We start from the raw sequence: 26,947 nt of genomic DNA, 5'->3' as shown, positions 1-26,947 counted from the left end.
ACTTTTAAAAAGCTATCTAGCAGCACGTTACTTCAAGATAGGATTGTGTAAGGGCAAGAATTTGCAATACTGAATGAGGAATTGGCTCCAAACCTGCAGCCGAAGGTTTTGAGTTGATAACTGGATTAGCTGGGAGGCATTTCACTCGTAATATCATACTACTACTGGCTATTTGTATCAAGGGAGTGGGTGGTGTGGTATGTAATATTTTGGGGGATGGATGGCGGAGGATCAGTTAACTGATGTACCATACTTGTTGGTAGTTGTGACTTTTTTAGGCAAATTGCAACACATGCAGCTTGAATCAAAGATCAGTCCATCAGCACACTGCTCATGAGTGGTTAGTTGGTCACAGCGATAGAATCTGGTTGGATCGTGAGGGTCAATGTAAATTCCAATTGATTTATTGAGGCACCATGGCCCATTGATACGTACTTCTGCGCGGCCAGTAGATTTGCTCTTAGTACTTTCACTGAAAGATGATTTCGAGGTTGACGTTTCACAGGCTGGAAGACAAAATTAGAATATTTGCATTTACTGAGATTAATTTGAAAATTCAAATATGAATTTGGAGCAGGAGAGAGAACTCAGCCCCTTGAACTTGTTTGCCATGCAATAAGATCTTGGCCCATCTGATTTTAACTTCAACACCACATTGACATTCATCCCCTTATGAAGAATCTATCTGCCTTAATAATATTCAACATTTTTGCTTCCACTGTCTTTTGAGGAAGAATTCCAAAGACTCGTGATCCTCCTGAGAAAATAATTTTCCACCTCTGACTTAAATGGGTGAACCTTTTATTTTTAAACAGTGACCTGTATATTCTAGATTCTCACATAAGAGGAAATTACCTTTCTGCAGCCAGCCTGTCAAAACCTCTCAGGATTTTGAAGATTTCAATCAAGTTGCCTCTTACCCTTCTAAATTCCAGTGGATACAAGCATAACCTTTCCTCATAGGCCAACCCACCAGTAAATGTTCTCTGAACTGATTCTAATGAATTTACATCCTAAAATAAGGTTGTTAATACAGTACACATACTCATAATATGTTCTCATGAATGCCCTGTATGACTGAAGAATAACCTTGCTATTTTTGTTTTCAATTCCCCTTGCAATACACAACATTCTATTAGCTTTCCTAATTACTTGCTATACATGCATAATAACCTTGTGATTCATGCACTAAGACACACAGATCCATCTGCATCTCGAGTTTTGCAATATCTCACCATTTAGATTATAGTTTTGTTATTCTTCCTGTCAAAATGGACAATTTCACCTTTTACTGCATTTATACTCTATTTGCCAGATCTTTGCCCCACTTACTATATCCCTTTGCAGACTGTAACTTACATTACTACCTATCTTTGTGTCAGCAAATTTAGCAACCATACCTTTGCCCCCTTCACTCAAATTATTTATATAAATTGTAAAATATTGAGGACCCAGATTACAAGGCATTTCACCTGCTACATCTTGCATATCAGAAATTGACCTATTTATGCCTAATATTTCCTGCTGGTTAGTCAATTGTCTATCCATGTCAATATGTTACCCCCTATAGAATAAGATTTTATTTTCCACAATAACTGTTAATGTGGCAATCTACCAAATGCCTACATACAGTAGATCCATCGGTTCCCCTTTATCACTAGCACGTGACTCCTTCAAAGGACTCCAATAAATTGATTAAGCATGATTTTACTCTCTCTCAAACTATGTTGACTCTGCTTGATTACCTTGAATTTCTCTAATTGCCCACTATTATTGGCTTCAATAATAGCTTCTAACAATTTACCTATGCCAGATGTTAAGCTAGCTGGTCTGTAGTTTACTTTTTTTTGTCACTCTCCCTTTTTGAATAATGGGGTTAGAATCATAGAACACTACAGTGTAGAAAGAGGCCCTTCGGCCCATTGAGTCTGCACCGCACAAAATCCCACCCAGGCCCTACCCCCATATCCCTACATATTTTACCCCTGAATCCACGCATCTCAAGGCACTAAGGGGCAATTTTTTAGCATAGCCAATCAACCTAACCCGCACATGTTTGGACTGTGGGAGGAAACCGGAGTACCCAGCAGAAACGCACGCAGACATGAGGAGAATGTGCAAACTCCACACAGACCGTGACCCAAGCCAGGAATTGAACCCAGGTCTCTGGAGCTGTGAAGCAGCAGTGTTAACCAGTGCGCTACCGTGCCGCCCAGTTACCTTAGCTATTTTCCAATCTAATGGAAGTGACCCCGAATCCAGGTTATTTTGGAAAATTTAAACCAGCACATCAACTATCTCGCTAATCACACTTTTTAATGCCCTTGGATAGAAGTCCATCAACACCCAAGGACTTGTCAGCCTGCAGCTCCAACAATTTTCTCAATACCACTTGGTGATTGTAGTTGTTCTGAGTTCCACACTCCCTGTGAGGCAGCAGTGTTAACCACTGTGCCGCCCTGAGCGAGCTGCTCCCTAGACACACATGCGCAGTCTTCAGCCACGCAAGTTCTCAGATGTCTGCAAGAATGACGAGTGCTGTCTGTAACCCTTGATCCAGTGAGGCACTTATGAGTGACGGTTCTCTGAGGTTCATCCTCTCCATGCGGAGGAGACCCTACCACCCCTTCCTGTTCACAGCTCAGATCCTGCCTTCAGTGAGACCAGTATTGCTGTTGCATTCTTCTTTGTTTTCTGTCCTGCCTATAAACAATAAGGGAGACAGCAAGGTGGCCACTCCATTATTCCTGTCAAAGGATTGTTTAGATCTGAAATATTAACTTTCAGTTAATGCTGACCTATTGAGTTCATGTAGCATTTTCTGTTTTTCAGATGCTGCCTGACCTATTGAGTTCATGTAGCATTTTCTGTTTTTATTTCAAATTTCCAGCATCTGCAGTATTTGGCTTTTATTCTAACTTCCTAATTGTCTCACTGTAGACTTGGTGCTTAGCATGTCTATGCTAAGGATTACTCTCATTTATTGTGCACAGCTACCCCTCGCGGCCGATTGATGTGGGTCCTGTCCACAACATAGATTCCCTGCCTTTAATGTGCATGTTTGTTGAGCAAAAGTCCACACCATACTGCACAACCAAGTGATGACAGCTTCAATCAGTTGACTGTGTCCTGAACTCTCATCTCAGGTGCAGACATTGTCCTAACCTGCGCTCTCAAGTCCTGTGTTCTGCTTGCACCATGGAGGGTACTTGTCAATCGACTTCAACTTGGAGCAAAGGATTAGAAGCACTATCCTTGGGCAGTTTGATAAGGGCTTATTCTGGCTTTCCCAGTTGCCCAATGGTACTGCAAAGCCATAGCACTCATTGGATTGGGAAGTCCATGTATCAAGAGTTAAATGTAGAGCAGTAATCATTGACACTCACACATAAGTGCTAGTCTCCTAATCTTTGGGCACTCAGTGAGGAGGGATGATGATCTCCTCTTGGCCCTGCTCCTGGGCCTAGTCAAACTAGTTAATTGGTCCAGCCAGTGAATGGTTAGGAGGGTCATCCACCTGAACTGTCTGCCTCTCTTCCGCAACTACGTTTATTGTCAGGTGTCCCTGGAAAGGGGAAACATGGTGCCTTCCAGTACTATCAAGGCCTTCCATGCCCGGTGAGCTCCGCAGGGATTGGGATGCTTTCTCAACCCCTTCAATTACATTTTAGTCACATTTGAGATTCCATTACATTTGATTCAGTAGCCCTTTAAGGAACTGCATTTCAATTTATCCCTCAATTATTTTATGTGGTTACCCAAAAGGAGCTCGCATTAGTCCTGTTTGAATGGGCACAATTAGCTAATTAGCCTGACTCCAAGCATGTCAGTTGAGCTCAAGCTAAATATTCTTAGCTGTAATAGTATTTTTTAACATGCTTTTCAATTTGCATTGCCCTTGTCTTCGTCTCACCTCCATAGGTAACCCCTCCAGTATAATTGTATAGAACCATCAGCCTGTGCTGGCTCTCCGCCCTCCACCCCTCCACGTTACACCACACTGAAGCCTGCACTCTGGCACCACAAGATAGTCAAGAAGAAGCTGCTGTGCCAACTTGCTAGCCCATCCCCTCATCTCCCAAAATGCAGAGCTCCTCCATTAACTTAAGTGCATTTATCTCCAAATTCTCCTCTGTGTTCTGCCCACCAAATGCCCACCTTTTGAAACCAGTGTTATATTGCACTGGTTGGACATCACACTGGCACGTGATTAAAATTTGAAATGGAGATATAATTCTGGCTAATGGGTAAGCTAACGATATGGAAAAGTATTATAATGTTCCAGAAGTTGGAGGGAGAGGATTGCGACATGCCACTGATTGGGGGGGAGGAAAATTGCAACTCGCATTTATGCCAGTGGGAGACATAGCTAGGGCCTTCCCGTTATATTCTCCAGTTGAGCCACCAAACACATCCACCGTGAACAGGAGTGGAAAACTTCAGCTTATGATCTGCATTCCCTGTCCCTTCTTGCCGAGGTGCCTTTAGTCTCTTCCAAATCTCCTTTAAATAAATACTTTTCAATGTCAGCTACTTAGATGGAGGAATGTGGCCAAACACTGGCTAGAAGAGAGTGACAGTAATGCTGATTAATTCTAAATTGTTCACTTCCTACACAGTGTCTTGGTTTCCTCGAACATCATCAATAAATGTTTGTATGTTTTGTGGCAGAACTTCACTCCTACAACTGATTGCAGTCTTGCTTGAATTTGGCACGGGCTTGGAAGGCCAAAGGGCCTGTTCCTGTGCTGTACCTTTCTCTTTTCTTTGAATACAAGGACTGCAGCTGCAATTTGCAATAACTCAGCCCAATTGCTATTGCCATGGTGCAGTTCCATTTTCAGATAGGATGAGAAATTTCCTGCAAATGTATTTGCATTTCTTCAAGTCCTTTTAAAGTGTGGACACAGAAAAAGAACAATAATACAACAAAAGAAGTATTCTACATAATAAATGTAGGTTTTTCTTTCTGCCCATGTTGAATTAAGCCGGAGACCTTTGGTACAGAAAAATGATTGATCTCTTATATTTACAAAATATTTAAACTTGGTGATTCATCGTGATCCTTCTAGTCATAGACTTTTGAATAGACCTAACTCGCAGTAAATTGATCTTTTTCTACACCCTAGCTATGACTAGGTAACCTGGTGTTGTGAGATTTCTTACTGTAGCTATAACTGTAACACTATATTTCCACTCTTTCCTTTTCTCCTGTATGTACGGAACACTGTATAATGTGCAAGAAACAATACTTTTCACTGTTTACTAATACACTTAACAATAAACCAAATCAAAAAAGTCACTTGTAATTTAGTTGCCAAAACTTCAAACATGTGCTTGATATTTTTAAAACTGCAATAAAATGACCGTATGCAATAATATCATCTAACTATTGTAACTCGTGTCACTAGGGAGTAAATTCAATTTTGTGAAATACTGTCATTTGTTTAACTATAGTAAGAAGTCTCACAACACCAGGTTAAAGCCCAACAGGTTTATTTGGAATCATGAGCTTTTGGAGCACTGCTCCTTCATCAGGTGAGTGTTGGAAGGCACCCGATGAAGGAGCAGTGCTCCGAAAGCTCATGATTCCAAATAAACCTGTTGGGCTTTAACCTGGTGTTGTGAGACTTCTTACCGTGCCCCCACACCAGTCCAATGCATCATCTCCAAATCTTGTTTAACTATGAAAGTGGTAAATATATTACCTGGATTTATCTTAAGAAGTTTATGCAATGAGGTTGTTAGAGGAAATACTCCCTGTTTGCAATGATTTTGGGAATCATCGAGATCTATTGTCCACACAAAGGCACCACCATATTTATTCTTTTGTAGCCACTGGACCTATAATAAAGCAGCAGTGGAATTATTTTAACTCTTGCTTAGGTAGTATTTACAAATCTCAATGTATCTGGTTAACTTTCATTGTTTTTTATTCAGGCTTTCCTGGTCCTTCGCGATCCAAGCTTTTTGAATCACCTTGATGGAGGTGAAACTCTGGATGACTAGCAACTATCATGGAGATGTCTCATGATGCTGACCAATTTTCAGGCATCAGAGGTCATCGCCACATTGGTGATGTTGCTCAAGTCATACTGCAACATTTACAATTTCAGCATATGGATTAAATAAAATTTGAAGGGTGATGGAGCATGAGAGAAATTATGAACCATTCTCTTTGCAAAACATCTCCAAACATCATGATTTAAGTTTTTTTTTCCTGTAAGTAGTTATTAATGCTGCTCTTTTTATCATTCTTTAGATAGAATGTACAATTTGGAATGGATTGATTAACTCAGCCTGTTGGCGTTTACTATCAAGTGAGCATTTGTCTGAATCAGTGTGCTAATCTTGTTCTCCTTGCTCATTATTTCCCTTGAATCGCCTTTTGAACCTATTTTTAAATGATAAATCCATCACCATCCCTACCAATACCTACAGGCTCATGAGGCAGACAGAGCACATACACTTGTCCGTTCCTACAACTTGGGATTTCTTGGGACAGGTTGCTAGCCTGTCGTCACTCAACCTCTTTGGCCACATCATGAACATGTGTTCTTTGGCCTTCGAGTCCTGGGGTGGAACTAGAAGCTAGTGCCGTTGGCTCAGAGATAAGCACGGTATTCACTGAGCCACTAGACCTCCTCAGAGTTAAATTGATGATCTCTGTTTCATTGGCTGTAAACTTAGACGTCGTGATGTTGGGGAACAAAGCAAGTTATTGTTATTTTGAAACTACAGACTATGGGCCATATGGAATTCAGTCTTCACACCTGGATCCTGAAAGAGCAACCAATTCTGTCCTACTTGTGTTTATATTCCTTATTTGTTTGTTTGCCTTGTTTGAATTCCATGGGCCTATTCATTTGAAATGAATGCCTCATTGATGAATGAATCCTAAGTCATAACTCCAAAATGTGTTTATCAGAAATTTGATACACATAAATTAATATTTGGCTTCCAAAATGCCATGGTGTGTATCTATTTGACCCATATCAACAAGTTCAAATATCCCTCAATATATTGCTTAATATAGCAATGTGCACAAATATAACAATATTTTCTAAACGTTGTCTCAACTATAACAATACAGTTCACAATACACAAGCATACTTTGGTCTTGTAGCTTTCCACATTATCGTATCCAAGCCATACGTCTTTCTTAACTGCGTATGAGACCATCTGGTCCTTAATGTATCTGGATTTAGCATCTTTCAAAAAGTCACAGACCTGTCGATGGGAAGGATTAGATTTTTTATTATAAGTTCCATGAGAAAAATCTGGCACCTTTTATTAATTTTTGTATTGATCTGTCTACCTCTATCTATTTGTATTATTTCCTAGTTACAGCTAAAGATGTATAACACTCTCATGCTTATCATATAGGCTGACACTTCGGTCCAGTTGTGATGTGGTGCTGCATTGTGATATGTGCTGTTTTCTGAATGGGCATTAAACTATTCGCTGCCTACTTTCTTAGACAGCTGTAAAGATTAAATATTGCCATCTTAGGAAGCAGAGACATTTCTGTCATTCCTTCAATTACTCTTTTAATTCCTTGGGGTCTCGATGTTGGCAAAAAAGCTGTATTACAATGTATTTAAAATGTTTGAAATTGATGTGCAGAAAGAGCTGTACTACAGAGCATTTGAAATGAAATATTTGAAGTGTTCCATAGAAAATAGGAGCAGGAAGAGGCCCTTTGAGGCTGCTGTGCCATTCATTATGATCATGGTTGACCATCTAACTCAACACCCTGACCCCACCATCCTCCCATATCCTTTGATCCCCTTCACCTCGTATCTAACTGCTTCTTGAAAACATTCAATGTTTTAGCCTCAACTACTTTCTGTGGTAGAAAAATCCACAGATTCACCGCTTTCGGGATGAAGAAATTTTTCCTCATTTCTGTCCCAAATGGACTACCCTGTATCCTCGGACTGTGACCCCTGGTTCTAGACATCCCCTCCATAAGGAACATCCTTCCTGTATCTACCCTGTCTAATCCTGTTAGAGTTATATAGATTTCTGAGATCTCCCTTCATTCTTCTGAATTCCAGCAAACAGAATCTTAATCTACTCAATACAATCCTGACAGACTTGCTTCTCTGGAACACCTTGAAAATATGATGGAGTAACAGTTTTTTTTATAACTAAACACTTTTTTCTGTCCAATTTTAGATGGAAATCATAGAATCCCTACAACGCAAAATGAGGCCATTCGACCCATCAAGTCTGCACCGACTACAATCCCACCAGACCTTTTCCCCATAACCCCATGCAGCTGCCCTAGCTAATCCCCCTGACACTAAGGGGCAATTTAGCATAGCCAATTCACATAACATGCACATCTTTGGACTGTGGGAGGAAACCACGCAGACATAAGGAGAATGTGCGAACTCCACACACAGTGATCCAAGTCAGGAATCAAACCCAGGTCCCTGGTGTTGTGAGGCAGCAGTGCTAACTACTGTGCCACTGTGCTGCTGCACAGAAGATTTAGGAAAAATACTACCTTTTAATGGGTAGAAATCAGTGACAGCTCATCAAAGGTGCACAGCATTATTTTTGTACTTAAAATAAATTCAGCAATTTAGGGCAAGTAAGGGATAAGCCTTGCGTTTTGAGTTGTCACAAATTTCTGGATGATTTGTATCAATATCAATCCACCATTAACCCCATGAGAAGATTTCACTTTCTATATTCCCATGAATTTCAGCAAATTGCTCTTTGCGCACCAAATAAATATGAACTCAAGCCATCACAAAGTTATGGCTGGTATATCACAAAACTTTGGATTATGAGATTTATGTTCCTGCAATGCCACTTGAGGCGGAAATGGAACAGTTCAAACCACAATCTCTCCTCTGCACACATTGTAGATAGTTCCTGTGAGTCCTTGAAATTTAAAACATCACGTTTTTCTTTCTTATTTTTTCTGCCCTTTTCTGTGTTTCAACCCAACCCTTTCCTTCTGTATCTAAATTGTCTCTAATTCACCCTACATCATTGGATCTGTCTGTTTCTTGATCCTTAAATTTCATTGGTTAAGGCGATGGGCTGGGTGGCCCTAATATTATCCAAGAATCTGGTTGTTGGTTCCTTTGCAGCTTTATCAGCTCATGCTTCCAGCAAACTGATAAGGAGCAATTAATTGGGTGGAATAAAAAATCCAACCATCAAATGTTCACCATCAGAGACCCACCAGCAAAGTCTGAAGGAAATGATTATAGATGGCAGGGGAAAAATAATTGACTGGGAAATATTATGTTGCATAATGTATTAGAAATAATCAATGGATTAGAAATAAAAGTATTCATATTTTGTCACCTCATAATAAGATAGGAAACCAGCCTCCTTGGTGTATTTGCCAGGTGGTCCTGGACCATTGGTTTCAGCACCAACACTTTCATTAGAAGTCTTGAGCTTGAAGGTCCGTCCAAATGTTGGAAATCCAACTATCATTTTGTTTGCTGGCAAGCCACGTCTAATCCAATATTTGGCAGCAAAATTCTGCAATGAAACAATGAACTGGTTTTTGGGGTATTCAGCTTCATATGATACTTCTGTTCAGTGTAAATCACTCCCACATATCCCCCTACAAACCAGAGTGTGTCTTTATTTGCTGAATAGCTGGGTACATGGTTAATGTCCGATAATATCCTGATGCTGATATCTATAAAATGTTGCAATATACATGGGTGAAGATCTAATATTGGACTCAAACTTAAGCTGCAACTCACCAGACAATTTCTCCAAAATTGAATTATTCAATAAAGCCATTGCAGTAACAGTATTTCAGAAATGTTCTAATCTTCCTTGAGCTCAGTCTATTTCAACATCAATTTAATGTACATTAGATGATGTAAAGGTGGCAGGCAGGATCCTGATGCTATCAGCCTGGTCAGAGCCTCAATCATTGGGATAGGTGATAGGTGTGTGGAATGCAGGACATTTCAGGCCTACAGCAGATGTGTTTTGTTAAAGGAATGTGTGTTGGACGGTGAACCCCTCCTGATGAAATGTGGTCTGTTTAGCTGGAGACTTCCCCCATGTGACAGGGTGTTGCCTTCCTTTCAACAAAATGTCAGTGGTATTGTGAAACGACCCTTAATTCGGCCTTTAATAATAGTACCGTAATGGGCTGCTCACCACCTTGGAGCAGGCAGTCTCTCCACATCTGGTCCTGCTGCTTGTAAAAGATGGTTCATCAGGGAATTGACCCAACAATGCTCCCCACAACTTTACCCAAACCTCTCAGAGCCTCATAAGAGTTTTGCCATGGACTTCCTTCAGGTGGAAAATTATTATCAATGTGCCAGCTATAACTTGGTGTTACCATAGGTCTTAACCTCCCTGATTCAATTCTGTTCTCCCAATTTTTAGAGGTGGGCAGGGCAGGAGGACAATCTATCCAATTTTATGGGCTGTCTCTTATTGGCAAATAACAGGCAAACTGTCAATCCAAAATGCATTTTCCAATGGCAGCGTAGCAATTAGGAGATAGAAAATACAGTATTAAAACAGAATCTTAATAGTCTGTTGCAATTTAAAGGGGAAATGAATGTTAGTTGTCCTATACATTTTCACAACTCAGCAGAAAAGTATTCAGTTTATTTCTGCTTTTACTCACTCTCAAACAATTACTCCTTTCTGCTGCTTGACCTTAGTTGTTGCGATTTGACCTTACACACACTGGCAGCCTGGCTGAAACCTAGCGAGGATACTTCCCAGGTAAACGCACTTGCTCGATATGTCTGGTAACATCTGTAGAGAGAAATAGTGTTAATGTTTCAGGTCAAGGGAACTGAACTCTTAACTTTTCCCAGTTCTGATGAAAGGTCCTTGACTTGAAACGTTAACTCTGTTTCTCTCTCCACAGATGCTGCCTGAACTGCTGAGTGTTCCCTGCCTTTTCCGTTCTAATTTCAGATTTCCTAAATCTGTGGTATTCTGCAATTAATGCCATGAGAACGCCAAACTACTTAGACAAAAGGATCGATTGAAGTAGTGATCCAACTATACGATGATCTGGTCAGATCATACCTTCAGTACTGCAGCCCATTCTGGTTGTGGAATATTAAGGAAGTCATTGAAGGGCTGGAATGGGCACATGCAAGAGCAACAGGACTAATCTTCAGTGTCAAAAATATAAGGAAGGTCTGGAAAACCTTTGATTTGCCAGACTGGGACAAAATATCTGGATTGTGAAAATCTCGTTGAATTAAAGCAAGACAAAAATGGCAGGGGGCAAGTTTAATCTGGAGTAGCGAGAGTACATTATTAATGCTAGAATAAGGCAACAAGGATGATAGCCAAAGGTTCTTCTTAATACTGAGCTTATACAGTGACCTTCTGAGCAGAGACGTGGAGCTGAAAACTTGGAGTTATCTAAGAAAAGGTTGTAGGGTTGTTCTGAATACATGTATTAAGATGAGAGCAATGTCCCACCTCACTCTTAGGTAATTGTGAATGTTGAGAGATTGTATACATACCACATTATGATTTTCATAAGCACCCTTATCAGCCTTGCCACGATATAAAGGACTGATGTGTCCAGTGAACCGATCCCAAGCCCCATGGAAACCATATGAAACCAAATTGACAAAATCAAGATTTCTGTAGAAATAAAAGTATTTAGTCACAGTTCTAAGAATAATCAATTCCATGCTGATACATCTTGATATAACATGATAAAGATGCCCTATTGGTGGCAACAACTCATCCCGAGCTGAATCCTCACCGTCTGTTTATATTTTCCACCATCTGCCCTGCCCAAGTTGCCAGTGTGGCCCTTGTCACTAATTCAAACCTTAATATCCCTCCAACTGCTCTGGCACCAAGTTTATTTTCAATTTTTTTATGCATTTCAAGAGTCGCTTACAAGGCCAGCATTTGTTGCCCACCCTGAGTTGCTCTTCAGAACGTGGTGGTAAGCAACCACCTTAAACCATTATAGTCCATATGGTGTAGTTACATCCATAGTGTTGCTTGGGGAGAATTTCCAGAAATTTGTGAGTGATGCTGAAAGAGCAGTGATATACTTCCCAGTCAGGTTGGTTTGTGGGTTGGAGGCAGACTCGCACCTCCATGCATCTGTTGTCCTTTTCCTGCTAATTGGTAGAGGTAATAGATTTGGAAGGTGCTGAGTTGCTGCAGTGCATAGTTAATATTGTATACATTGCTGCCACCTGTGCATCATTGGTGGAGCCTGTGAATGTTAAATGTTGGTAGATGGGGTGCCAATTAAGTGGGCTGCTATGTCCTGGATGATGTTGAGCTTCTTGAGTATTATTGGAGCTGCACTCATCCGGGCTAGTGGAGAATATTGCATCACACTCCTAACTTACACCTGTAGATGGTGACCATGTTGTGGAGATGCCAGCATTGAACTGGGGTGGGCACAGTAATAAGTCTCACAATACCAGGTTAAAATTCCAATAGGTTTATTTGGAATCATGAGCTTTTAGAGCGCTGCTCTTTCATCAGGTGAATGGAGAGGTAGGTTCACAAACATGACATATAGACAGAGACACAATTGCAAAATAATGGTTGGAATGTGAGTCTTTACAGGTAATCAAGTCTTTACAGGTACGAGTGGAGAGGGGGATAATCACAGGTTAAAGAGGTGGTCACTTCAAGGATAGATGTACCAGTGAAAGGTAGATTGGTGAGGGTGTGCTCTAGCCAATTTAACAGACTTTTTGGTTCCCTTATCATAAGCTGAATCTGGCAAATACGTCCTTTTGGACTTGAGCAATTCAGTTACACGTGGTGCTACAGAACCATATTGTAGGTGATTGGTATTGATGTTTCTCACCAGAGCATATTCTGCATCCTTGCTACCCTTAGTGATTCTTCCAAATGGTGTTCAATATGGAGGATTCATCAGCTGTGGGAAGGTGGTAGGTGATAATCAGCAGGAGGTTTCCTTGACCGTGTTTGACCCAATGCCATGAGATTTCATGGGGACTGGAGTTGGAGACTCCCAGGACAACGCGTCTCTCTTCCCATCTTGCCATGACTTTAAAATTCTAGCTTGCTGCTTCACTCGAGTTTCTCATTAAGATGCCTTCAGTCTTCCTCCCATAGTGAATGACTCTTCATCCTCAGTGATTTCTAACCATCACAATTCACTTTATCTTCTCTCTCTGATGTCTTTGTTCTTGGGTCCTTAACCTCATCCTCCAATCTCTGTGATTTCCTCCATCCTCAAATCCCTCCAGGTTCCCTGAACTCCTCCAATCCTGGTTTCTTCAGCATTTCCCCTGAATTTGATCGCTTTAGTCCACTGGCTGTGCCTGGGCCCAAAGATCTGGAATTCCTTCCCTAAACCTCTCTGTATCTCTCACTCATTCTCTTCCCCTCAAATCTACCTCCTTGTCCAAACCTTTGGTCATCTGTTCCAATATATCTCATTATGTGGATGGGTGCCACAGTTTGCTTTATAATGAATGAGTAAAGCATCTTTGGATATTTCATGAAGTTAAAAATGCTCTATAATCCAACTTGCTGTTGATCTGCTGGTATAATCAAAATAATTCATCGTCATTTATTTCCAAGGCCACAGAACTAGGGAAATCCTTATTCGTTCAGTGGTCCCTTCCTTTCAGTAGCTGCAGGTTTTAATTTCTAATTGGCCATCACCAAATTACAAATTGTGATTCATTTATCAGTCCACCCTTTTTCCGAACCTTGAGAATGCCCTGCTTTATGGCCCTGACTCAGATTATGAGGGGCAAGGACAGGGAGCAGTTGTTCCCTTTAGTTGATGGGCCATTACAAGGGGACACAAATTAAAAATGAAGGGTGGAAGGTCTGGGGGGTGGTGATTTGAGCAAAAATGTTTTTACTCAGAGGGTGGTGACGGTCTGGAATACGCTACCTGGGACGGTGGCGGAGGCAGGATGCCTCACGTCCTTGAAGAAGTACCTGGATGAGTACTTGGCCATAACATTCAAGGTATTCGCCAATTGCGAACAAGTGGGATTAGGTGGGCAGGTCAGGGTATTTCATGCATTGGTGCAGACTCGATGGGCTGAAGGGCCTTTTCTGCACTGTGGGATTCTGTGATTCTGTGACTCCTCATTTAAGTTCCTCAAGTAAAAGCAAAGCTTTGTCCAATCTGGATTGAAATAAAAAGATCGATTACATTTGATCTAAATGCTTGATCTAAACATCATTGCCCAGTAGCTATTATGAAATTTGCAGAGGGAAGAAAACAGTTATACTGAAAAAATCCAGACATACCGAGCAATTTTTTTAATCTCGAAACCAGCATCAATGCTTTTTCTGTCAGCTGCCACAGCTGCTGTAAGGAGTAGCTTGTTCTTTTTTGTCTTTTTTGCTTCTTGCTGAAAGGCTTTTGTTAATTCCTGGGGTGGGGGGGCAAATGCATAAAATATTGATAATAAAATATGAATAAAATTTACCATGTTTCTTTTTGAAGTGTCTAATGGATTATGATGATTATAAGGAACAAATATTAATATAAATAATATATATATTTTCCTAACCAGCGAACATAGAAGTAGAGATGGCAAGAACATTTGATTATGGCGCTGTTAAAAATGTTTCCATCCATTTAAAATGGTTTCTGCAGGTGTAAGCACCTGGTCCATTTTGGAGTTTGCCCCCACCACCGCCGCGACCACCACCACCACCAACCCCCCCCCTCCCACCAACCCCAAGTCATCCTCAATCTGATATAACCTTGCCACAACAGTACAAAAGCCACAATCTATTCTGTTGGAATACAATCAGGTAGTTTTGAAATCAGTAGTATTGTCAAACAGGGCAGGGATGCATTTTTGCGGTAATAAATTTGGGAAATTCTTCTTATTTTGTTACCCTTTTCCAGTTGATCCCCAAAATTCTTTTACTCCAAACAAGATCAAGTGGAAATCTTTCTCCTGTTGCTTGTAACAGGAAATTGGAACACCAAACATTTGTTGAGAAGTGAATTTACTTTAGTTGGTGAGGCAGTGCTCACTTGACACTCATTGTGAAGTAGACCTTTAACAACTGAGTGAACCAATGAAAACGTAGCAGCAATAAATTTGGACCAGCCACCACTTTGAAGATGATTGTTTGATGATTCTACATGATAATATAGAATTCCTGCAGTGCAGAGGAAGTCCATTTGGCCCTTTGAGCCTGTACCTCTAACAATCTTACCCAGGCCCTATCCCAGTAACCCCACATATTTATCCTGCTAATCCCCCTGACATGAAGGGGCAATTGAGTATGGCCAACTGAGTAAAGCAGCATGGTGGCACTGGTTCGCACTGCTGTCTCACAGCGCCAGGGACCCAGATTCAGTTCCTGGCTCGGGTCATTGTCTGTGTGGAGTTTGCATGTTCTCCTCGTGTCTGTGTGGGTTTCCTTCAGATGGTCCAGTTTCCTCTCACAATCTGAAAGATGTGCTGGTTAGGTGCATTGACCCAAACAGGTGCTGGAGTATGGCAACTCAGAGAATTTCACAGTAACTTAATTGGACAGTTAATGTAAGCCTTACTTGTGACTACTAAATAAACTTTATTTTAGTCCCCCTGATACTAAGGGGCAACTGAGTATGGCCAATCCACCTCGCCCACACATCTTTGGGCTGTGGGAGAAAACTGGAACAACCAGAGGAAACCCATGTAGACCCACGGAGAGAACATGCAAACTCCACACAGACAGTGATCCAAGGTCAGAATTGAACCCAGGTCCTTGGCACTGTGAGGCAGCAGCACTGACCATAGTGCCACCTAAGTCACAGGATGTGATGACTGCACCATAAGTTTCAATGGTGAGCACCACATGAGAGATTGCATATACATGCTGCTCGTTATTGGATCAATTATTTTGGGTAACCTATCCAGCTGACAAGCTAAACTCTCTCTTTGGAAGGGCAATGTAATAGTTCTGACATTGCCAATCATGCCGTTGGACAGCTGATATTTAAATTTTTGATGGAAGTTGGCTTGGGTGAAATTGATGGGTTTTTACAACAATTACACGATCGCCTTTTCTCAGGCTAGTTTTCAGCTCCAGAATTGTAAATTTAATTTAAATTCTGCTAGATGCCTTGGTGGTATTGGAATCTATGTTCCCAGAGTATTAGCCTGGCTCTCTGGATTGCCAATCAAGTGGCAGTGTCATTTTGTCTCTGTCTCCCCCAAGCCTTGTAATTTTTTTTCTGATTTTATTTGGATAAATTAATCTTGTTGAATAAAGTTCAAAATTGATTCCAACGGTGAGTGGACAGTGACTATCCCAGAACATAAGAACATAAGAAATAGGAGCAGGAGTAGGCCATCTAGCCCTTCGAGCCTGCCCCACCATTCAATAAGATCATGGCTGATCTGTCGCTGCTCAGTTCCACTTTCCCGCTTTCTCCCCATAACCCTTAATCCCCTCTCTTATCAAAAACCCATCAACCCGCGTCTTAAAAATATTTAGCGAGGCAGCCTCCACCATTTCAACGGGCAGAGAATTCCAGAGATTCACCACCCTTTGAGTGAAGAAGTTCCTCCTCAACTCCGTTCTAAACCGCCCCCCCTTTTATCTTGAGGCTGTGCCCCCTAGTCCTACTGTCTTTTTTGAGCGGGAAGAGTCTCTCCACCTCTATCCTATCCATCCCATTCATCATCTTATACGTCTCAATGAGATCTCCCCTCATTCTTCTAAACTCTAACGAGTACAAGCCCAGTTTATTCAGCCTCTCCTCATAGCTCAACCCCCTCAACTCCGGTATCAGCCTAGTAAACCTCCTCTGCACTCCCTCCAAGGCCAAAATATCTTTGCGCAGGTGTGGCGCCCAAAACTGCACACAGTACTCCAGCTGCGGCCTCACCAATGCCCTATACAGCTGCAGCAAGACCTCCCTACTTTTATATTCGATCCCCCTCGCTATGAAGGCCAGCATCCCATTCGCCTTCCTGACCACCTGCTGCACCTGCAAGCTGGGTTTTTGCGACTCATGCACAAGGACCCCGAGGTCCCTCTGCACCGTCGCCTGCTGCAGTTTTTTGCCCCGTAAGCAATAGTCCTTCCTACCATTCTTCCTACCAAAGCGGACCACCTCACACTTGCCAACATTAAATTCCATTTGCCAGTTCTTGGCCCATTCGCCCAGCCTATCTAGATCCTTCTGCAGACTCTCCACACCCTCCGCACAATTTGCCGTTCCCCCAATCTTGGTGTCATCAGCAAATTTCGACACCCTACACTTGGTTCCCTCCTCCAGATCATCTATATAAATGGTAAAAAGCTGAGGCCCCAGCACCGACATCACCTAGAAACACAGAAGATAGGAACAGGAGGAGGCATTTTGGCCCTCCGACCCTGCTCTGCCATTCATTATGATCATGGCTGCTCATTCAATTCAATAGCCCAATCTTGCTTTTTCCCCATTACCATTGATCCTATTCACCCCAAGTGCTGTATCCAGCTCCCTCTTCAATACATTCAATATTTTGGCATCAACTACTTCCTGTAGTAATTAATTCCACAGGCTTCACCACTCTTCACCATCCTAAATAGTCTATCCCGAATCCTCAGACTGCTTACGGCAGCATGTGATGGGGTGTGCATTAAGGAATCTTGGCAAAATTGAAGTCGCTGGTGATCGTGGAAATCTCTCTGCTATCTATTGTCATGCCTAGTACAAAGATTTGATTTGACTTGATTTATTATTGTCACATCTGTTGTGATACAGTGAAAAGTATTGTCAGAGCTGATGAAGGGTCATCCTGACTCGAAGCATTGGCTCTATTCTCTCTCCACGGATAGTGTCAGATCTGCTGCGGTTTTCCAGCATTTTCTGTTTTTGTTTATTTTATTTATTTATAAATAATATATATAAATATATAAAAATATATCTTCTGTTTTTGTTTCAGATTCCAGCATCTGCAGTATTTTGCCTTTATCTTAGGGTTTTGATGGTGGTGGATTTGGCAATTGTAATACAGTTGAGTGTTAAAGAGAGATGGATTTGGCTCATAGTGCTAAAATCTATGGGACATTGTTTTGGGGAGGTATTATATTCTCTGGGTTTAGGGACGTAGGGAGAATTGCAACTTGGTTAATTTAAGCATACTGTGTTTGCAGCCACTATTGTATTAAGTATAACTTTTGCTCTGTATTGATGTCTTTTATGGTATGTTTTACAGATGATTTTTTTTTTATTTGAATGATTAGAACAAGATGTAACTTTCCTCTCCTGGTGTCATCTCTTTCCTCACATTTACAAAACTGCTAAATAAGCAAGAACCGGTATTCCAAGTTTCCCTTCTAGGATTTGGAATATCTTTGCATTTAACCCCAACATGTTCTTAACACTGTTGCTGGGTCAAAAACCTAGAATTGACCTCCTAATAGTACTATAGGTGTATTCACTTCAGATGGACTGCAACAGTTCAAGAGGATTATTTACCCCTACCATCACAAACACAATTAGAGATGGTCAACACATGGTGGCCTTGTTAGTAAAATTTACATCACAAGAAAAAAAAAACAGCATTGAGGGTTGCTTCCCCTTGGGACTATACCCTAGAAAAAGTCAATGCAAAATGAAATAAAAGCAGAAAATACTTGAAGGCTATTTTACTCACCGCAATCAAAGCCGTGTACCTTTCTTTGTCGCTAGGTAGACTTCCCCTCGAACCTGGATATTTCCAGTCTAAACTTAAACCATCAAAGTTATGCTTTCTAAGTAATTTAATCGTTGATTGAATGAATATTGAACGATTCTTCCCGGCAGAAGCCATGCTGGTAAACCTGAGGGAATGAGCGAATTAATGAAATGGTTTTATGTGGTTCCAAGATGTTTTAAAAAAATATTTTAAAATTGAAACTTATCTCTTTCTGGAACGTAAGTCGTGTATGAATATATAAGAACTCTTTCAAAATCCATTGCGTGTTTTATAAGAAAACCTATCTTTAAGAAGCAAATTGTTTTTTAAGAATCTAATTCATTATTTGCATTTGGATTCCAAAATGAGCCTAAATTGTTGAGCAGTTTAAAGAAAATATGGACATTTGCTTTTGAATCCAACAGTTCTCAGTCTAAATATTCCTGAATCTGTAGCTGCAATGAACATTGGGCTTTTTCTCACCAGGGATAGTAATTACCCAGCATTTATCGAATGCCAGTGTAATCTGCCACTTGTTAACCAAGCCTGAATGTTATTCAAACTATATTGTTGGTGCACGTGCAAGCCTCTTCATTACTGGATGAGATGTAATTGGAACCGAACACTTTAGAATTGTCTGTGGACACCATTACCCCTGCCCTTATTGTTGAAACAAAATTCTTTGAAGCACCTGGAGATGGTTGAATTAAGGTCACTCCCCTATGGGATTCTTGCACTGATGTTCTGGGCTACAAAGACTGGCTTCTAACGACAGAACCCTCTCCTGTGTTTGATCTGATTCTAGCAATTGAAGGGTTTTTACCTCTTTCCTTATCCCTTTCCCGCCTCCGTGAAGGTCTCAGTTCTGATAGGGCTCTTTATTGACATACAGAAGTTGAATGCTAGTTTACATATCAAACAAGTGCAGGAGTAAGCTGTTCTGACATTAAGCTCCTGTGACCTTGGCCGATTAAGGTCTTGACACGTACTGGAGCAGGACCCACAATGACTATAAGAAAACGGATGTTGCTTGATGATACTACTGAAGACTCTTCCATTGGGTTGATTTGATTTATTATTGTCACATGTTTTGGGATATAGTGAAATGTAATGTTTCATGTGCGCTATACAGATAAAGCATACTGTACATAGGCGAGAAGAAAAGGAGAGGGTGCAGAATGTAATGTTACAGTCATAGCTAGAGTGTTGAGACAGATCAACTTAATATATGGTAGGTGCATTCAAAAGTCTGATGGCAACAGGGAAGAAGCTGTTCTTAAGTTGGTTATTATGTAATCTCAGACTTTTGTATCTATTTCCCGATGGAAGAAGATGGATAAAAGTATATCCACAGCGCGTGGGGTTCTTGATTATCTTGGCTGTTTTTCCAAGGCAGCAGGAAGTGTAGACAGAGTCAACAGATGGGAGGCTGGTTTGCGTGATGAGCTGGGCTATGTTTCTTTGTAGTTTCTTGCGGTCTTGGTCAGAGCAGGAATTATACCAAGCTGTAACACATCGGAAAGGGAGCTTTGATTGCTGCGTCTGTAAAAGTAGGCGAGAGTCATAGCAGACATGCTGAATTTCCATAACCTCCTGAGAAAGTAGAGACATTGGTGGGCTTTCTTAACTATAGTATCAGCATGTGGGACAAGGACAGGTTGTTTTGCTGCTAATAATTTAGTAACTGGATGCAATAGTTTAGCTTCTTTCACTTTAGACTGTGTGGTTCCACACTTCTTTATCTTGTTCAACCTCACGCCACATCCTGACAAGTGACTTCACTTTTCTCTCGCTGCTTCCGTTCTAAACTAAACATTTGCAAGCACAAACTTCTTTTGCTCTCTGCTGTCTTTCTTGCTGCTCCTATTTGTTCATCAACCCTGAAAGCAGCTCCCCCAAACCATCCATTCAGTCAAACTATCCGTAATGAAGCCAAAAGCAATGCAATTCCACAAAATCACAGCAGTTCAACATTATCCCTTTTAGACCCAGAAGCCTCAACTGCCCAGACCTAGGTGGTAAACCACTAACTGAGCTGTAAATACTCCACACTCCTATTTAATAATGTCAGTGCAGTGTCTTTCTTTGGTTGCCACATGGTAAGGTAGGCATTGGGTCCTAGCAAACTGAGAGAACTCTTGTTTATGTAAGTTAGGCTTTCCTCTCAGTAGTTCTGACATGCAGTCTGGACACCTGTAGGGGCATATAATCCAATACAGAGTATGGGAGCTTCCCATTTTCCACATTGGGAAACTTAAGCACCTGATTCAGTCCCAAAACAAATGGCCATGTCATGATTCAATTTCTAGACCATTTAATTCTAAAATGTAATTGTATGGATTAAAATACAAACTAGCTGATAGAAACATATCAAACAAGTGCAGGAGTAAGCCATTTAGCCTGTTCTACCATTCAATATGACCATGAGCCTTGACTTCACTTTCCAGCCCATTCCCCATGGACCTTAATTCTCTGATCGATCAAAAATGTGTCCTTCTCAGCCTTGAATATATTCATCAATGGAGCGTCCATAAACCTCTGGAGTAGAGAATTCCAAAATTCACAAACCCTTAAATGAAGAAATTTCTCAACATCTCAATCATAGAATCCTTACAGTGCAGAAGGAGGCCATTTGCCCCATCAAGTCTGCACCAATCACAATCCCACCCAGGCCTTATACTCGTAACCCCACATATTTACCCTGCTACTCTCCCTGACACTAAGGGGCAATTTAATGTGGCCAATCAACATAACCTGCCCATCTTTGGACTGTGGGAGGAAAGTGGAGCACCTGGAGGAAACCCACGCAGACATGGGGAGAATGTGCAAACTCCACACAAACAGTCACCTGAGGTCAGAATTGAACCCAGGTCCCTGGCGCTGTGGAGCAGCAGTGCTAACCACTGTGCCACCCATATCCTGAGATTGTGCTCCCAGATTCCCCACCCAGGAGAAATAATCACTAAGTGGTTACCCTGTCAATTTGCTTCAGAGTCTTGTATGTTTCAGTGAAATTCTGGACAATATAGGCCCAATTTACTTGGCCTTTCATCATAGGAGAACCATCTGGTCTGGGGAATCAATCTCATGAACTTTTGTTGTACCACATCCAAGGCATCTTTCCTTAGTTATGGAGACCAAAACTGCACATCATATTCCAGGAGTGGTCTCACTAAGACCCTAAACTTTCCACTGTATGCTAATACATGTGACAATAATAATTCAAATCAAATCAAATAGTTTGAGAAGGAGTGATGCCTTTACACAGGTGCTGCATTATCTGACAAGTCAAAAAAGGCACAAGCTTATACCTTATTAAACTTAGTGTACCCAAGGCCATCGAAAAATTTTAATTGTCTGTTTTCCAGATGCAGGAGAGAAAAAGAGGATCCTGAAATAATTCTAAACATATTTGAGAATATTTGGCTTCCGGTAAAAAATATAACCCTTGACAGGCGCGCGTTTAATTTAACAAACAAGGGCAGATGAATCAATACAATCTTATGTGGCCACCTTGAAAATCTTAGCAAAGAAACGTGCATTTGGCACCCTCACTGATCAGCTAGTCAGGGATCGAATAGTTTGTGGGTTCCACAGTAACCTAGTCCACAAGCAGCTGCTGTGAGGAAAAGATTTAACATTACAAGCAGCCATTAGTATCTGCATGTTAAATGAAGAGTCAGGAGAAAGAAGCCTGGATTTTAGGCAGGAAACTGAAGTATTTGCAGTATAGGGCCCACCCGCTCTAACTGCATAAGAACATAAGAACATAAGAAATAGGAGCAGGAGTAGGCCATCTAGCCCTTCAAGCCTGCCCCGCCATTCAGTAAGATCATGGCTGATCTGAAGTGGATCAATTCCACTTTCCCGCTTTCTCCCCATAATTCCCTTGTCTATCAAAAACCTATCTACCTGTGACTTAAATATATTTAGCGAAGTAGCCTCCACCACTTCAACGGGCAGAGAATTCCAGAGATTCACCACCCTTTGAGTGAAGTTCCTCCTCAACTCCGATCTAAACTGCCTTTCCCTTATCTTGAGGCTGTGTCCTCTTGTCCTGCTATCCTTTCTAAGCGGGAAGAATCCCTCTACCTCTACCCTATCCATCCCGTTCATTATCTTATACATCTCTATAAGATCCCCCCTCATCCTTCTAAACTCCAACGAGTACAGATCCAGTCTATTTAGTCTCTCTTCATAGTCCAACCCCCTCACCTCCGGTATCAGCCTAGTGAACCTCCTCTGCACTCCCTCCAAGGCCAATATATCTTTCCAAAAGTGTGGCGATCAAAACTGCACACGGTACTCCAGCTGTGGCCTCACCAGTACCCTGTACAGTTGCAGCAAGACCTCCCTACTTTTATATTCTATCCCCCTCGCTATAAAGGCTAACATTCCGTTTGCCTTCTTGATCACCTGCTGCACCTGCAGACTGGGTTTTTGCGACTCATGCACAAGGACCCCCAGGTCCCTCTGCACCGTAGCATGCTGCAGCTTTTCGCCTTTTAAATAATAATCTCTCCTACTATTATTTCTGCCAAAGTGGATAACCTCACATGTGCTAACATTATACTCCATCTGCCAGGTCCTCGCCCACTCGCTCAGCCTATCCAGATCCCTCTGCAGACCCGGCCTTCTAACTCTGGGTCAGACGGTCAGGATTCTGACTGCACATGGCCTTGACAAGTTGGTGGTAATACACAACCATGCTCCACAAGTGGACAGTTATATGATAGCTTCAGGCAGTGCCTGTTACAGACACAGCCACTGTCACTACCTACAGGTATTGAATACAGCATCAATAGATTCCACAGCACTCCTATCATCCAGCCTGCAACACAAGCCTGCTATGTCAGTGGACATAAAGACTCCTCCAGAGGCCAACACAGTGTGCCCTGCACCCATGACGAATACTCCAGGTCATCTACACTGAGGACACCAGGCTGATAGAGACAACCACACCACCAAACGGCTAACCATGTGCATCGGGTATCTGAGTAAACTGAACACAAATTTTCACCTCTGATATTATCATCTTGTCTAGAACTGGCCTTTGAATCTCACCCATCTACAACAGAAAGGAAGGGGTAAAAGGAGATGCGATGGGCTATGCACCAGCTGCCAAAACATAATCTATGACTCACCAAATATAAATAATTATGTATTGTTAGCCTGTTTAATTTATATGTTACAAAACTAGGCTATACTCAGTTTCCATTTGAGCACACTGTTACATCTCATGCCACCTTAGTTCGAATTAAACCGGGTGACAATCTAGACCAAGTGGTCACATTATGAAGTGAATACAAAAAGGGTCATATGTCGGGGTGCCTGTTGACATTTTGTGTGGCACCTTATCAAATGCCTTTTGGAAAACCAGATATACTACATCTACTAGTTCACCTTTATCTACCCTAGTTTTTTACAATCTTTCATGAGATGATCAGAAGGAAGAAACTGTCTGCCTACACCTGCGTTAGCTATACCTTTGTGTACCAAAGTTCCATCCTCCAACACCCAGGAGTGTCTTCAATTGAGGTCTCCTGTCAGGAAGAAAAAACAAATGATTATTTTAATCCTTTCCTTAAACAAATAAGTCATCTTCAACTTTCTTGAAAACAAAGATGATCTTCAATGAGCAAAGAAGAGCTATCTGTGGGATATAACTGTCTGGTGATGGATCATTTAGTTTACCCCTTTTCTTAGAAATGTTGTACTAAAAGTCATGATTTTTATCTAGTGAGAGGGTCATCATCATTTGGAGTTTATTATTCCTAATAAAGTATTTGATATGGATTTTGTACTCACCTGCTAATGGAGCAAAGCTCCGAAAGCTCAGGCTACCAAATAAATCTGTTGGACTTTAACCTGGCGTTGTGAGACTACTTACTGTGTCTTGAGACACTAAGCAGCAATTTAGCATGGCCAATCCCCCTAACCTATACATCTTGAGTCTCTAAGGGGCAATTTAACATAGCCAATCCCCTAACCTACATATCCTGAGAGACAAGCGGCAATTTAGCATGGCCAATCCCCCTAATCTACACATTTTTGGACTGTGGGAGGAAACTGGAGCACCCAGAAGAAACCCACACACACAGGGGGAGAATGTGTAAATTCCACACAGACATTCACCAAGGTGGGAATGTCAGTTTTTTTTTGCTTCACCACAGGCTGTGCTAGCTTGGTGTCTCCCCATTTGATTTGGCATTAAAATCCATGCAAGGGCATACATTTGCTGTATTTAATTATTAGTAACTTGTTACATGGCAACTTGCCAGAAAAGATAGTGCATTCAGGAATAAGTGAATATCTCACAGTGTGATCAGTCATAATTACTGTCAAAAAACCCCTGTGGCCCTGAAAATTTGATTTTACACAAATGAAGTCTCATTCTTTCAAAAATTAATTAATGTATGAGTTATTTTTAAAGAAGTACTTTCTCTCTATCTCAAGAACAATGTACTTTAATTTAAAATGGACAGATGATGGACAACACTTGGAAATAGTAAAAGAAAAATCAGCGAAGGAAAAAGCACAACGAAGCAACAAAATCTTTGTTTGTTTTTAAACATGAAGAAACATTGCAAGACATTTCTGTGAGGAAAAATGGAACAGATGTTAACGAGCTTATGACAGAGTTAGAGAAAATGACCAGAATTAGAAATCGGAAAAGCTGGATGGTTTAAGACAGGAGTGCCAATGGGCTGACTGTGAACTCTGCTGTCAATAATTATAGTGATATCAGGAGGAAATGCACACAAGGGAATAATCAAAGGACTAAATGGAAGTAAGGCTACAAGAGGTTGGTGAGCTTTTTGATTGAATAGAAGTATAGATTTTATTACTTTGATACTTTATAAAGTAGAATTTACATTGATGTTGTGCTATAGGCTTACTCCTGCATCAATTTCTTGTGTTGTGTGTTCTTGTGTATTCATAACTTCAAGGTGTCCCAAAATATCTTCCAACCAATGAACTGCTTCTGATGCGATCCACGATTGTATTGGAGGGAAACATGGCAGCCATTTTGTTCACAGTAGGTTCCCACAAACTGCAGTGACATGAGGTAAATTATCAAAATATCTGTTTTAGTAATGTCGGTCAGGAGATAAATATTGATGCATACGGAGGAATGTTGCTGCTCTGAACTCTGGAAGTGTTTTTACATTGGTACTGTCCCTTGTGTAATATAATTATCAATTCAGTGCAGTAACTGAAGGTAATGAATTGGGCTCAGTTTAGAGAGTGATGCACGAGGACAACATCATCTTCTCTGCAAAATACTTGATATTCTATTTCTATGCCATGTGACCATTTAGATTCTGCAGCGAAATGCTGCCAGGAGACGCCTTTTTCAGAATTATTGACCAGTTGAATTGACAGCCCTGCTTTTTTGTGTTAAATTCTGACCATCCTGGCATCAGAAAAATCACACAGTGTTTCTCTTCTCTGTTAATGTAGTCTCTTCCATTTAGATCCTTAAGTCATTCAACTAGATCCTGGTACCTGGTGAATGTTTAAATACGTTCTTTTAATGGTTTACTTGGCAAGTTTGAGATCTTGCGTTAGGTGCCACTTGTATTTTTTTTTTGTGAATTGGCAAAATGGCCTTAGTTCCGTCTCACTCCTTACTTTCTTGCAAGACGCTCAAATGCACAACATCAAAAAACAATTCACAGGAATGATGACAGAGAGAATATATTTCTGTGGAAAGACTCAATAGGCCGGACCTCTCTGCTTGAGAATAGAGATGACGGAGGGATGGCCTACTAGTCTTTAAAATGCTGAAGCAACTTGCTGGCATAGATATAGAGAAGGCGTTTCCACTTTGGCAGGGATCAAAACGAGGTAGGTGGGGAAGGGGAGAGGGTTTGGGTGTGGGGGGGGGGGCAAAGATTTCAAATAATTGACAATAAACTCAACAGGGAATTGAAGAAAAAATTCTTCACCTAGAGAGTAGTTAGAATTTGGAACATGCTACCATGAAAAATAAGAGTGACAGATAGTGTAAATGCATTCAAGCAGAAGCTAGATACACTGTTGATGGAGAAAGAAGAGATGGAAATACTAATGCTATTTGATAAAGCAGAGTGGTGGAATTCTCATGACTTAGAATCCCTACAGAAAGAGGCCATTCGGCCCATCAAGTCTGCACCAACCACAATTCCACCCAGGCCCTACCCCCATATCCCTACATATTTACCCAGTAATCCCTCTAACCTATGCATCGCAGGACACTAAGGCCAATTTTAGCATGACCAATCAACCTCACCCACACATCTTTGGACTGTGGGAGGAAACCGGAGCACCCGGAGGAAACCCAT

The 26,947-nt window shown here is 41.2% G+C and overlaps 1 protein-coding gene across 1 annotated transcript in view; it reads right to left on the bottom strand.

The window, feature by feature from the left end:
- Positions 1-231: 231 nt before the first annotated feature.
- The window catches only part of LOC145356760 (chitinase-3-like protein 1), a 36,586-nt gene continuing 9,870 nt past the window's right edge, over positions 232-26,947 (bottom strand). The window contains exons 4-11 of the mRNA XM_080209627.1: positions 24,107-24,163; positions 18,600-18,765; positions 14,251-14,375; positions 11,496-11,619; positions 9,331-9,513; positions 7,114-7,230; positions 5,709-5,844; positions 232-506 (exon numbers count right to left, since the gene is read on the bottom strand). Of these exons, the coding sequence (XP_080065753.1) occupies positions 232-506; positions 5,709-5,844; positions 7,114-7,230; positions 9,331-9,513; positions 11,496-11,619; positions 14,251-14,375; positions 18,600-18,765; positions 24,107-24,163 (1,183 nt within the window). The remainder of the gene's footprint in view (positions 507-5,708; positions 5,845-7,113; positions 7,231-9,330; positions 9,514-11,495; positions 11,620-14,250; positions 14,376-18,599; positions 18,766-24,106; positions 24,164-26,947) is intronic.

This window comes from Carcharhinus amblyrhynchos, chromosome 22 (genome assembly GCF_965287045.1).
Source record: "Carcharhinus amblyrhynchos chromosome 22, sCarAmb.v2.hapA, whole genome shotgun sequence".
NCBI lineage: Eukaryota > Metazoa > Chordata > Chondrichthyes > Carcharhiniformes > Carcharhinidae > Carcharhinus > Carcharhinus amblyrhynchos.
Note: the sequence above shows the minus strand (reverse complement) of the source record. Positions and strands in the feature narration are given on the sequence as shown.